This window comes from Harpia harpyja, chromosome 1 (assembly GCF_026419915.1).
Source record: "Harpia harpyja isolate bHarHar1 chromosome 1, bHarHar1 primary haplotype, whole genome shotgun sequence".
In the NCBI taxonomy this organism is placed as follows: domain Eukaryota; kingdom Metazoa; phylum Chordata; class Aves; order Accipitriformes; family Accipitridae; genus Harpia; species Harpia harpyja.
In genome coordinates, this window is record NC_068940.1 from 73,193,496 (window position 1) to 73,206,434 (window position 12,939).

General features: G+C 44.2%; 1 protein-coding gene across 1 annotated transcript; it reads right to left on the reverse strand.

Annotated features, from left to right (window-relative positions):
• Positions 1-1,253: 1,253 nt before the first annotated feature.
• On the reverse strand, positions 1,254-10,442 carry MALSU1 (mitochondrial assembly of ribosomal large subunit 1). Its single transcript, XM_052800103.1, has 4 exons — positions 10,208-10,442; positions 8,021-8,199; positions 4,912-4,993; positions 1,254-3,719 (listed from the first exon to the last, which is right to left on the reverse strand). The coding sequence occupies exons 1-4, from the start codon at positions 10,404-10,406 to the stop codon at positions 3,541-3,543; spliced, it is 639 nt and encodes a 212-aa protein (XP_052656063.1). The 5' UTR covers positions 10,407-10,442; the 3' UTR covers positions 1,254-3,540.
• Positions 10,443-12,939: the final 2,497 nt, after the last annotated feature.

Consider the following 12,939-nt stretch of genomic DNA (forward strand, 5'->3'; position numbering starts at 1 on the left):
GCTTACAATGTTTGCACTTCCCAATACAGTGATTTCTGTGGCTTATAATTCATCTTCTCCCTCTCATATAACAATGCTATACAGGCTGTAGTACAACCTATAATTCATGGTTTCAGTCTTATGCAGATCACTTAGGCTGATTTGCTGTGGAAGGGATGTGTGCTCAACAGTCCCGACCTTTAAAAGGTTTGGAGTGAGATCTGAATTGCAGTTAATTTTTTTTTTTTTTTTTTGCTGCTTTTTACTCAGTCTTTACTTTGGTGCTCTCAGCATGATGAAGCTGTGTAATGAACATGGCCCTAGAAGCTTGGATAGGCAGAACCAATCATGCTAGCAAGCAAATGTGACAGCAACTTGTATCTCACTCCTACCACCACAACCTAAACGCACACCACTTGCCAGTGAGGTGGTATTGCCTCTCCATTTAGATCCTTGTTAACATTATTTGGAATAGAAATGAGACTAGATGTTTAACTGAATGCTTTAGAGTGAGAGGGAGGGGTTGGGGAATGAAGGACTGTTGTGAGTAATGTAATTCTTTATCTTTTAAAGAGGAGTGGAAAACCAAACTTGTTTTCCAAACTTTTACACCCTCCCACTTGTCTTGACAGCTCATTTACCGGGACCAACTGGCAGAAAGAGGGAATTGAAGAAGTGATGTCTGTAGAAGACACTATGTAGGGTATTGCATTTCACAGGGAACTCTAAGCTCATTTTTCCATGCCAATATTGAGCTATCTTCTCAGAACCAGCATCCCTGCCATTTGAGAAACATAAGAAGTTAAGCCTTCCTCTGTATCGCTGGTGCATTTGTGACAGCTAAACCTCTGACTGTTTTAAGCATTTGCTTAATCATGATGCTTTTATTTGCTTCTAACCTTCCAAAGCTTTAATTCCTAAGCTGCAATTTCAAAGGCATGCGCTCTTTGTATTAGTTTCCATTAAATGAAGCGTGTATGGTGTGCAGGACAGCATGGTCTCAACATGGTACTAGGGCATAGGATTTTTAAACGAAAATGAAAAATTGTGGAGTAAGCACTCAAGCGGGGCTGTAACAGAGATGTTAGCTCAACTAATGGATGCAAACACTGCTTGGTAACTCAAATGCAGTGCAGGAAACTAGTGAAACGATGACAAAAGTTCCACCTTGATAATTGTTTCTCCTGTTCATCCCATCATCAAGGGATCCTGCACAGAGCCAAATCTGCATGTACCTCTGTACAGGAGGACTGAATGATGAATCTATAGACTCATTGGAAAACCTGCTCAGTATTTTTATTTTACACAGAAATCACCTGATCCACAGAGCTGAAACCATTCCCAAATGTTCTCCTTCCACAAGGGGTTTAATGTTGCACAGTACTGATCATCTAGACTGCCTTTGTTAATTCCTAGGTCCCAGCTTTTAGGAGGGTCAGGCCACAGGCTCACCAAGTCAGGCAGGTAACCTGGCTGGGGCATTGCAGTAGCAGGGCACAGATTATGACTGCTTCTGTTAAATGGGGGATGAGTTCTTTTCCTGAGCTGGCAGTTCTGATTATTTAATAGCAACCAGTGGACGTTCCATATAACTCCTTTTCACAATGTGCTTTGGCAGTAAATTCAGTTATACTTTTACATTTATTTTACTGGATTTTGTCTCCTCAGTTCATTTTTTTTTTTTTTTTGTCTTGTCTTACAGACTATTACCCCTTTCCAGCTGTAAGAGTCCTAGTCTGAACATGAAAGCTGTTCCCTATCTCTTACTGTTCTTTTCTGGGTGCTCCTTTCATTACTGTGCTCTTTGAGACAGGATACTGTATGTGGTTCTGGTTACCAAATGTGGGTTCATATAATGGCATAATGTTTGCTGAACCTGCCTCTATTCATCTAGTATTACTTATCTTCAGCAGCAGCAGTAAAAGGCAAATGGTTTCAGGGAATGATCCACAGTTACGCCTACATATCCCTCCTAGGAGGAAATGCCTGATTTAGAACCCATCAGTCTGCAAGACAGCCAGGGTTATCCCTCCCCCATGTGGATTACTTACTGACAAGTACCGTAGAGCATTTTGAAAATCTTTCTTTGCAGTCAGACTTACCATCAATACCTCTATTTTGTGGGCAAAGATGTTTTATCTGCATAGTTAACTACATCTAATAAATGCTCCTTGCTTAATTTGCAGAACTTTCTGCTGTGTCGTATCAAAGAGCAGGTGAACTTAGGGGCAGTTATTCCTGAAAGAACAGAGGCTAGACCCAGCAAGAAAACATGACCAGCCTGAAAGGAGGGAGGTTTTTTGTTTCATTTTTTTGAAAACAACTGAATGCACACACCCCTTCCCACAGGCACAAAACCCAATGTCACTTTCTTTGAGTGTTACAAACAGCAGCTGCTATGCAGGGAAAAGATGCAGACAGGCCTTGAAGTAGTTTGTGGGGCTATGGGGGAAAAAGGCAATTACCCTCAGGATCTACTGTTTCTGCTTCCTGATGCACGGCAGAGCAAGCTTCTCCAGAAGGAAGAGATCCTAATCTAGTGATGAAAGCCCTGCCCTGTAGTGGAGAAAAGCATCTTGTTTTACATAGACAAGTTTTGTTACCACCTTGAAGCTTTTCTAACTGGTTATTAGACCATGCAGCAGTCAGACTAAGAACAAACCATGCAATGACTTCTGAAAGTGCTGAACAGTTCAGTAGCAGCGAGTAATGCCCAGTGACTAAGGACTTCCTTTAGAACTACTTTTGCCCACTTCAAAGGAGCTGAAGGTTTATACTGCCATAGCATGTTGCCTCAGTGTCCTTTTCCAGAAACAAAGTGAGACAAAAACTAGAGGAGGAACCAACTGCACACTTAGAATGAACTGAATGTATTACCATGAAGACAAGGAATCAGAGCACTTCAGGATTTTATTTTTTTTTAATTATTAAAAACAGATTGGCCTTGGCTGAAAAACTGACTTACTGTTAACTCAAGACACATTTATTTGTCACTGCTGTGCTCTTGGCTTTTATGGGCTCAGTAACACCAGTGTGTTTTCTCTCCTCTTTCAACTTAGAGCATGACATGCTTCTTCATGACCAGAAGCAAATGGCTTAATACAAGGAGCCTCATCTAAACTGTACTATTTCACATACATAGCTTTTCCTTGCAGCACTCAAGGCTTTTTTGCACTGCCACTACAGGCAGGTCTTTCAAAGATACTAGAAAAACAATTAATGTAGAGGCTGAGCATGAGTTTCAGCATAACTTAAGCAGCTGGTTTTGCCCCACTCTTCTCACTGCAAATGCCATTGAGACAGTGACTCCCCCGGGAAGCTCCCTTATGATAGGATTCCTTCTTTGACACTGTATGGTTGGACCTGATCTTAAGGGTCTTTTCCAACCTTAATGATTCTGATTATTTTTGTAGCTTGTTCAGAACTTTACCTAGGCACATCCAGTAAATACACTGTTTTGTACCGATCAACTGTAGTGACTGTTAAGTTGGTAATCAAGACTGTATGTTGCGCTCAGATCTGTGAAGGCACACTCATTTCTCTTTCCACTCAGCAGCTGCATTAAGTTCTTGTCTCAAGATGATCACTGCTGTTAGGAATCATTCCAAATATAAAGTCTTCTGGCAGTGACTGTGGTGTCATCTGCGCTAACTGGTCATCATAGGAACCAAGAGTCCATAGCTTCTCCAATTCATAAACCTCTCGTGCCTCTGGCAGCATGAAATGCACCACTATGCTACCTGCACAGAACAGAAACGCACAATATATTAACATGAACTGTAAAGCACTGCTACACTTGCAGCTGCACAAAGAGTTCAAGTCTTCCACCCCCATTCTGGCTAAATATAACAGGTCAGCTGATGGAGGTCTCAAGTTGCTGATTCCAGTTCTTGAACAGTGTTAGGAATTGGTTAGGCCTTCAAAAGACTTCAAGACTACAGCCAGGAGAATGTGAGGGACAATACTCTGGTTTAAATTAAAACAGTATCACAAGAGTCCACACCAAACTAGTAATGACTTCTAGCGAACAGAAAGAAGTAAGTCAAAAGAAATTTTACTTGAAAGAGGCCTCTCCCTAGGGTTACAGATGGACTTTCAGCTTTCCTATATTACCAACAACATTCAGCTACAGCCAAGTAATTTTCCTTAGGTGTGTTGCTCACCTCTCAGGTGGTTTTTATAATGAAATAGGTCCAAACTTTAATATAATAAGGTTTTTCTTACAGGTTTTCATTAATTCTGTGCAAACAATAGTAGAGAATGTTAATTCCAGTGTACTTCTAATGCACTTTTTTCTAGTTATGCCCTTAAATTTCAATTGGTTTTCAGATATAACTTTCACAATCACTGACAGTAAAGTAACCAAGGCTTAACATCACTGGCTGCAGTGCTCCTCACTCACCCATGCTCTCTTTTAAGCCAAACCACAAAGTTAGAGGGTGAGATTCTAGAGCTAGCAGCGAAGGAGAAATGCTTTCTGAATGCAAAGTCTTTTATGTTTGTGTAGAGAGTTTCACACTTGTAGAATAAAGAATTAACCTAAATTTCTTCGGACTGAGGTTTTACCCCATGTCATGGTATGATCTGGACAGTTGAAAAGTCTGTTCAGCAGTTTATTACTAGGGCAGCATACAAGGAGCCCCCACTCACCCAAACAGAGTGACTGAAGTAGCTTTCCTCTTTCCACTACTGTTCTCTTCAATTTATTAAGACCCGGTTCAGCCACTGAAGAGTAGTTACTGCTTTCTTCTCAGTGCCAATGATCTTTAGTGAAAATTTATTTAGTATACTAATAAGTTCAAGCAACAACTGGAATTCCAAAACAGCAGAGTATTATGAACTCTCCACAGCAACCAGGGTTTATGGTGAGATGCTTCCTTCAAAAAAGAGCTCATGCAGAACTTCATATTTGTCAGATTCACAAATATTTACCAAAATCAATGCACAGCCAGTCATCTGTCTCTTTCCCTTCAATCTGAGCATGAGGGTCACCTTCTTCCTTGTGATGCTTGTACTGAGAGAAGAAGCAATGGCAGAAAATTAAATACTTCGCATTTATTTAAAAGCACTCGAACTTAACAGATAAGCTGGACTTTGCTGAGTTGTCTAGAGTTGTTTTAAATGGGTCAGATTACTTCCTGTTGGTTCTGGGGTCTGCACAGAAAAAGAAAAACATACACTTGCAGCACCAGAAAATAAGTACAGTTTTCTCAATGGGATTTAGTATCAAATCTGGAATCCTAATGCTCAGAATTCCCATAGAGTTATCCATGAATTTTATAGGTGTCCATTTTTTCTCAAGATGAATATTGAATACCATTGCTTAGCATTAAGGTAGTCTTTCAGTTACCGGTTCCCTGTAGCTGCCATTACCTAAGTTTTATTTCCTTTCAGATACCTTTTATTGTTGTTTTACATTGGCTAGTTAAGGATGCAGAAATGGAGATGCCAAACTTATCCTCTTCTCAGATGGAAGAGGGTGGGGAGAAAACAAGTTTCAACCCATGCCATGAAGAAGGCATTCAAACAAGTCTCCTGTCTGTTGAGTGTGTGATGGGTGGAAAGCACGACTGGCACACAGGTTTCCAAGCTATGAACCACTGTGAGAGAGGGGAGTGAGCAGCTCAAAGCATGACTGCAAACACTCAGCTAGGCAAGGTAGTTAGTTCCCTATGCAATGCAACATGGTGGCTTTCACAGATGCCAGCTTGAGAGGCTCAGCTCTCCCTGCCTAGTACATAAAGAACCTAAGCACCCACCAGAGCTGAAGAAATTGACAACTAGAGGCTTAATTACTTTCCACTTTTGGATCTGGTCATAACCTAGAAGTTTCTTTACAAGAAGCATTAATAGAAAAAAAAAATGGAATTAAGTCAAGTCAACCGCACCTTCACAGAGCTCCTTTATCCAAATTTCTACTTTATATCTAGTTGAAGCAGTCAATCAAAAAAATATGGAGACCTTTTTCAAGCTGAAATTAAAAAACAAACTAAACAACATTTATTTCAGCACAAGGCCACAAGGAAACAGAGTAAAACTGCATGGCTCTAACAGTCCTTTCTGCCATGAAAGAGAAAATACTAAGTAACAGGTTGTAACAGCATGGCTGGCTAGCAAATGAGTCCCACTTCACTGGGAAAACAATTATCACAAACCTAACTCTTCCTGGTCCTTCCCACACAATGCCAGCTGCTGGGCAATGGCCCTGGTTTGTAAACCAGAATGGAGAACTTTCAAAATGTAGTTCAGAACTAGTTCTACCTTCCTTTCTTTAAGATAGCTTGTGAGATATCCTCAAAAGCAGGTAATTGTCAAAGACTCTCTGAAAGTCTACCTAAAATACTGAAGAGCCCAGCATGCACTGCCATCAGCTATGTAACAGAGGTTGGAAAGGCTGATGTCCACTATGAGTTGCCTTCAGCCTTGTCTTTAAAAGGCTGCGTAATAGTGAACAGATTATAATGAAGCCAAGTGTTAGTTTCTTCCTCTAACATGAAACCAGACAGGAAGGCATTAAGCAGTAGTTGGGACCTTGCCATTTACAAGCTACTGGAAGAAAAGCAGGAAGACCTCATGCTACACATGAGCACCTTTGCATTTTAGTGTACATCATGCATTACCATAATGTTTTAGGTATTGTAACAGTAAAGCCAGCCCGCTGCCTAGCAGCGCTCCCGAGCACCTGCTCTGCTTTACATCTTAAGCTTTAGCTTAGTTTTGCCTAGAAAACTTTCAATGCCAGGCAAACTCAGCCACACCTGAGTACTTGGCCAGGCTTCTTGGTTTCTCAGGATGCCCAGGAGGACACTATGTCTCTCTCCCCAGAGGCTCTGCCCTTGCAAAAGAGCTAATCTTACAGCCACCAGAGGGAGCAGCCAGTTGTAGCACAGGCATGTTTTTGCATGGTGAGTGGTATTCACTGATCTGTCCTGGTCCGGGGGAGATGGAGAGCTGTTGATTTAAGACTAGCAAGTTATGCAAGTAATAGAGTACATATTAAGCACTTAAATTTAGTACATTCGAATCACAATAATACAACTTCTAGCTTGAGGCAAAATTTTAGTTTGCAAAGATACATCAATTCCTGCAGAGAACACAAGAAACTCCCCTCTCCTGCTCAGAAAGGCACCAAAAAGCAATACCATCTTCCCCTCTCTACTCCCCACCTTAAGTCTCACAGCTGAAACCAATGAGACTGCAAGGAGGAAAGTAAAACCAAGAGCCAAAGGAAAAATGGGGTCAGGAAGGGAAAGAAGGAGCATGAAGAGAAGGCAAACTACAGGTTAAGTACAGACAGCTGACTGAGATGGGGGCTAGTCATATTCCTCACACTGTGCTTTGCAACAGTCAGCTGGCTCTTTTCAGGCCATAAAGTTTCTCCCTCCCTGAGTCTGGTCCTTATCCCTAAGCTCTACCTGTATTTTTATTCTGACCTCTATTTTTGTATGGAAAAGCTCACATTCTACCAAAGCCAAGCAGTGCAAGATTTCTGTTCAAGGATGGCTGCTGCTGCTTCTCCTTTCCTCCTGTACATGCACAGTATGGTGACTATTTACTAGCAGTTTGCTTCAGTAAGCCTATGAGGGGATCTCCTGTGCCTCTTAACATGCCATCTTTTTTCCAGCCTTACGATGTACCCGAGAACCTGGTAAGTTTAGGGATTAGGGTTTGAGAACAGTCAGATTAAGCTACTTGCAATGAGTGGGAACAGCCATCAAGGTTGCTGTATGGAAGACAAAAGTGGACACAGATCATCATCACCATTTCACATCACTCTTGTTCTAGCCACCAAACTGTGCTGTCATCACTGTTCTAAACACAGAGAGGTCTGTTTTTAAAATATATTCTCTACATTTTGAGTAGTACTGCTAAAGGAAAAAAGTACAGTTACTTGCTAGATGTATTCAGGACTAAACGACATAAGGATAATCAGTTTCATCTTGCCTGGTACACCCCTATAGGTACAATCCTGGGGAAATTCCTTTCACAACATTTAAAACCATTCCCCAAAACCCAGAGAGTGCAGTGGGAGCTGTCTTACCATTTTCAGCATGTAATGTGCCATTGCATGGAGATGTCGTGTTGAAGATCCGCTCACAATTATAAAATAATTACAGTATTTTATTTCTAGAGGTAGCTGGATGACACAGATGTCTTTAGCGTTTTCTTGCCTCAGCAGAGCTACAACAAAGTCAATGTTGAACTTCGGAAGAATAGTATCTGGAACAGACAGAAAAAATAATACAGTAGCAATTTATCTTTTTAACTGCAAAAATCAACCACTTAAGAAAACATAAAATGGCAATGAACTGAATTATAGCCTAAGCTAGCCACTCACTATGGAGTTTGGTTTGATACTGACAATGCAACATGAACTGCAGATTTTTAAAAATCATTTTTAAAACCATCAAAGTTGAGAACTAAACACTCTTCTGGTAAATAACATTCTATCACTACATACGGCAGTTAGCAAACATCAAAGTTTCTTTTAGGTAACTTACTTATTTCTTGTTGTTAGTACTTAAGAGTCAATGCTATCATCAGATATTTGTCAATTAAGATGAATGAAACCTAAGTACTTCAACGAACGTTATTAAAACAACAGACAAAATAAAAAACATTTCAGAACAATGCCTTTCAACAGGCCTGTGATAATACATAGCGATGAAATTACTCTAAAATCTTAAGTAGATGAAATCAATATATTGAAAATAGAGCTGACATGATGCAGTGTGAAGGTACTTTTTACCTTCACACTGAGTAAAGCCACTTCTTTTTCTTTTTCCTTAGCCTGTTCTGCTACAGAGGATTATGATGTTGTAGACAAGGTTTTAGTCCTTCAACAGTTTAAGCAAGCCAGCTTAGAAACTAGTGAATCAGTGCAACTACCTTCTGTTCATACCACGAAATCAGTTTATTTCTAATTTGCCCTAATTAGGTAGATGCAACTTGTGTGCATACTTAAGGCATAATTTGAATCTGTCAGCAATGCACGCCTGCCACTATAAAGTGAACGTTAGTGCAGACCAAGCATCAGCACAAAGCCAAGCTTTATATTTACCAATATAAAGAAAAAGCCAAACAAAAGAACAATAGCTACATATAATTATATGCATGAATGGGGATATGAAATTGGATCAGTTCTCTGCAAATTAAAACCTTTGAGCTTAGGGACTCATGCACTCTTTTAACTTTTGCTGTGGTCACACATGCAGAAAATTAGCAGTGGCCACAGCTCCTCCAGGCGCAGCGGTTACAAAAGTTAAATATTTGCCTGGTAGCCACATGTGAAGTCTCTAGTGCCTACTTAGAGAACGAATGGTCTAAACAACCCCAGGCACGCTCCGCCACACTGAACGTCACGGTCAGATCTAGGCTAGAGATGTGCAGAACAGCTACAACAACAAACCAGCTCTGTGCACCCAACGCTTATACCCGTAACCGGCCATCGTGCTACTAAAACTGTTACCCATAGAGGGAAATTTCTTCGCGAGCACACATCGGAGAAACGCACCTCCAACTCGGCACCACTACCCTCACAAAAGTTCCTGCATGTATCTACACGCAGGCTCGGGCTATGCTGCCCACCGACTCCCCCCTCTCCAGCAGGACGTGGCAGGCGGTGCTGGTTCGGTACACACGCCGTGACCCTGACGCCCGTGGTGTCAGCCGAGGCAAGGGCGATTCCATCGCACTAGGCACCCGCAGGATCCTCCCGCAGCTGCGGAATCCGATTCCGCGCGTCCCCAACAGCGACGCTCTTCCCCAGGCGTTACGCTTCGCTTAGGGCGCCGTTCCACAGAGCGGGGGAGCGCAGGGCGGAGCCGAGGGCCTTCGGGTCGGCGGCCTCCTCCACGAGCCGCCCCACGACCGCGCTTGGGCCCACGCCGCGGAGGCCGTGACGCCGCGCTAACCAGCGCCTGACGCCCGCGGAGCTCCCGGCTTGGCGGGCGCTCGAAGCGGTGCCTGACCGGCAGGGCAGGGCCGGGCCTGCTCCACACACGCGCTCCCTCACCCGTTGCGAGGCCGCGGGCCTGCGGCAGCCCTCTCCGAACCCCTCGAGAACGATCAAGCTCCACAGTCACCCGAGAACCAGACCGAAGGACCGAGCGGGAAAAGGTCAAAAGGACCACGACCGGCGTCGCGCACCGACAGGACCCGCTGGTTTACCCCGGCAGGCGGCTCAGCCGCCCCGCCCCCGGCTAGGCCGCCCCTCGCTGGGCCCTACCTGCCGCCTGGCGCCGCTCCGCCGCCGCCCCCAGCGCCCCGGGTCCGGGTCCGGGTCCGCCTCCCGCGCCCCGCGCCACCGCGCAGCCCCCGCGGGGAGCCGCGGCCACCCGGGGGGGCGGCTCCGGCCGGAGGGCGCCCCCCGCCGCGGCGGAGAGAGGCCGCAGCAGCCGGCGCCCCCCCGACACCGCCCGCCACATGCCCGCCGCCGCAGCTCCGGCACCGTGGCCCGCCCCTCCCCGGCATAGCCGCCCAGCGATTGGCCGGCGGCGGCGACGCCCCTCTCACCTCACTGGCGCATCCTGCCGCCGGTCGGGTAGAGCCGTTGGGTGCGCGCGCGCAGGGGCTGGCGGGCTGAGGCGGCGGCCGGGCCGCGGGTGTGCTGCGCCGGTGGCGGGGCGGCTGTGTGCTCGGCCCTGGGGAGTCGCAGGGGGAGCGGGCGCTCTCCGAGGAGCGGCTCCTCTCCGAGGAGCGGCCGCCGGGGCCGTCATGTGCCGTTCTCGCACGGCCCAGCCCCGGGGCTTCCCCGCTCCTCTGTCGGAGCCCCGGTGCGGGGGTTTGGGGGTGTGGATAGGAACGTCGGAGCGGGCAGTGGCTCGGCCTCGGCTTCCCGGTCCCCGTTTTGTGCTCCGCGTCGGTGTTTTCTGAGGGGTGCCTGAGCCACCGGGCGGGAAAAGGGGCGGGATCGGGGCGGGGGGGACGGGACCTGGGCACCGGTAACCAGCGCTCTGCTGCGGTGGTTGCTTGGGAAGCTGGAAAGGAGTAGACGCAGAACGTGGGCACTGCCGTATGAACCCTAATCACGTATCCCAGTTCAAGCCTTGTGCCCCTGTTAAAGGCTATAGTTTTGCCTGAAAAGCTGCAGCTGGTTTGAAACTAACACATTTTTCTTGGGAAGGTGTGTTTTACATTTGTGTAATTCCCACACAGTGTTAATGGGTGCAAGGCAGTAGTCTTGCTATGTTTGTTTTGCTGTAGAGAGTGTTGTCAAGGGTTAAAAAGCTATGACCTAGGCAAGTTCAAGCATTTGTACTTACTGTGGGAGAAACCTGTTTCCCTCCACCCCCTTCCCCTGGAGATGTTGGCATTTACACTGACAGTAAAATAAAAGAATTACCGTTCAGGCTGTTTTTCCCTCCCTCACCGAGTATGATGATAAAACAATGGTGTTAAGACTTAAAAGGCATAATCTTGTGAATTATAAAGACCTATAGTGATAAAAGCTTTAGCTTTAAAGGAAATTTGAGTATGCTGTACAAGGCTGGAGGTGGTCAGTTATACTAACAGGCCACAGTGTCTGGTTGTCTCTTGCAAAGTTTAGTTTGATTCCTTTACAATTCCTTCAGGGGCTGGTGTTTTTTAGCCTTAGTTTCAGCTTAGAAATACTTTTGGTAAGAAAAATGTGCTACATCTGATGAGTCTCTTAATTGTGTGCTATAAGAAGTGTTCAAGAAGAAAAGGGGGGACAAACAAGACAAGCTGTTTGAAATAATACTTCATTTTTTACAGTTGTTTTTAACAAAACTTGTTACTCAGCTAATATTTCTGTTTCTCTTGATTAAATGTTTGAAAAGATGTTCTTTCTAAAGATGATGTACATTTATGTCTGATGTCATTCTTTGATGTTATTTCTCCAAAGGGGATGCCCGAAACCTGTCTTGTAACATTTGCTGACATTCACAAATCTGTTATTTGTCAGCTGTTCTTGCCTTTGAAGGACATGAAATTAATTTGTATCCTGATCTGTTCTGAAATGGGGTTCCTCAGCTGTCATCTGGTTGTTCAGAAAGTCTCCTCACTTCTCAGGTTTGTGGTGCCGTTGCCCCAAGTATGCTTGAAGGGAGACTGCAAAAATGGCTAGGTAACCAACAGTAGTACCAGATGTGCGTAAGCAAACTAAGACTAAGGCAAATCCCATTGTGTTTTCTGGAGGTAGATACTGTTTTGATTGGTAATTAGGCAACTCATCAAGTTGCTTATCTGACAGTATCTTTTTCTGAGACAAAGGAGATGTACTCTTTAAAATCATTAGATGGTTTATTTGTGAGTGCAGAAGTTATATTCCGTTGTATACAAGTAAAGAGATATGAAATGGAAGTTACAGCTGAAAAGGCAAAATCAAATTATAAAAAATTAATATTCTGACATGATATTTGAAGGAAGATAGTGCAAGCTATTCTGTATACTTAGGTTAAAGGATAAAAAAGTTCTTAAAGTACGCCCAAAAGCTGTTTTCTATGCAAAAGCTTAATTTGTCTCTGAGCTCCTAACACACAGTGTTTTGCTGAAACAAGATGCTTTCTGCATATAGCCTAGGTCAGTGCTAGCCTGCGTCATCACTGATCCTAAGCATTATAGCTGTGACAGATTTAATTTTTTCATGCTGCATTACAGGTCATAAGCTTTCCACTAAACCCCTGTCCTGCCTCAAGCTAGAGCAACAAATACAAATTACAGTCCTTCCTGTCAGCAGTCTGACTGATAACAGAGGACATAACATTCAGGCAGTAATTTTTGCAGGAAATGTGTTTTCTGTTTAAGTCAGAGAAGAGTTTTAGATGCCCATTTGTGGTTAGACAATAGGATGTTACATATGAGGAAGATGGAACAATGGCAAGTATGGTGCTTTTAGTAATATAACTGAAATGGCCACAGAGGAGTTAAAATAATTGGAGAACCTGGAAACAGAAGAAGAAAAGAGGCTGTTGAATTTTAGAACTAATCTCACAGGTA

Coding starts and splice junctions, on each gene's coding strand:
- MALSU1 (XM_052800103.1), bottom strand. CDS start 10,406: ATGTGGCGGGCGGTGTCGGGGGGGCGCCGGCTGCTGCGGCCTCTCTCC. Junction 4,994..8,020: donor CACATTACATGCTGAAAATG/GTAAGACAGCTC, acceptor TTCTTCTCTCAG/TACAAGCATCACAAGGAAGA. Junction 3,720..4,911: donor CTGGCTGTGCATTGATTTTG/GTAAATATTTGT, acceptor TGTTCTGTGCAG/GTAGCATAGTGGTGCATTTC.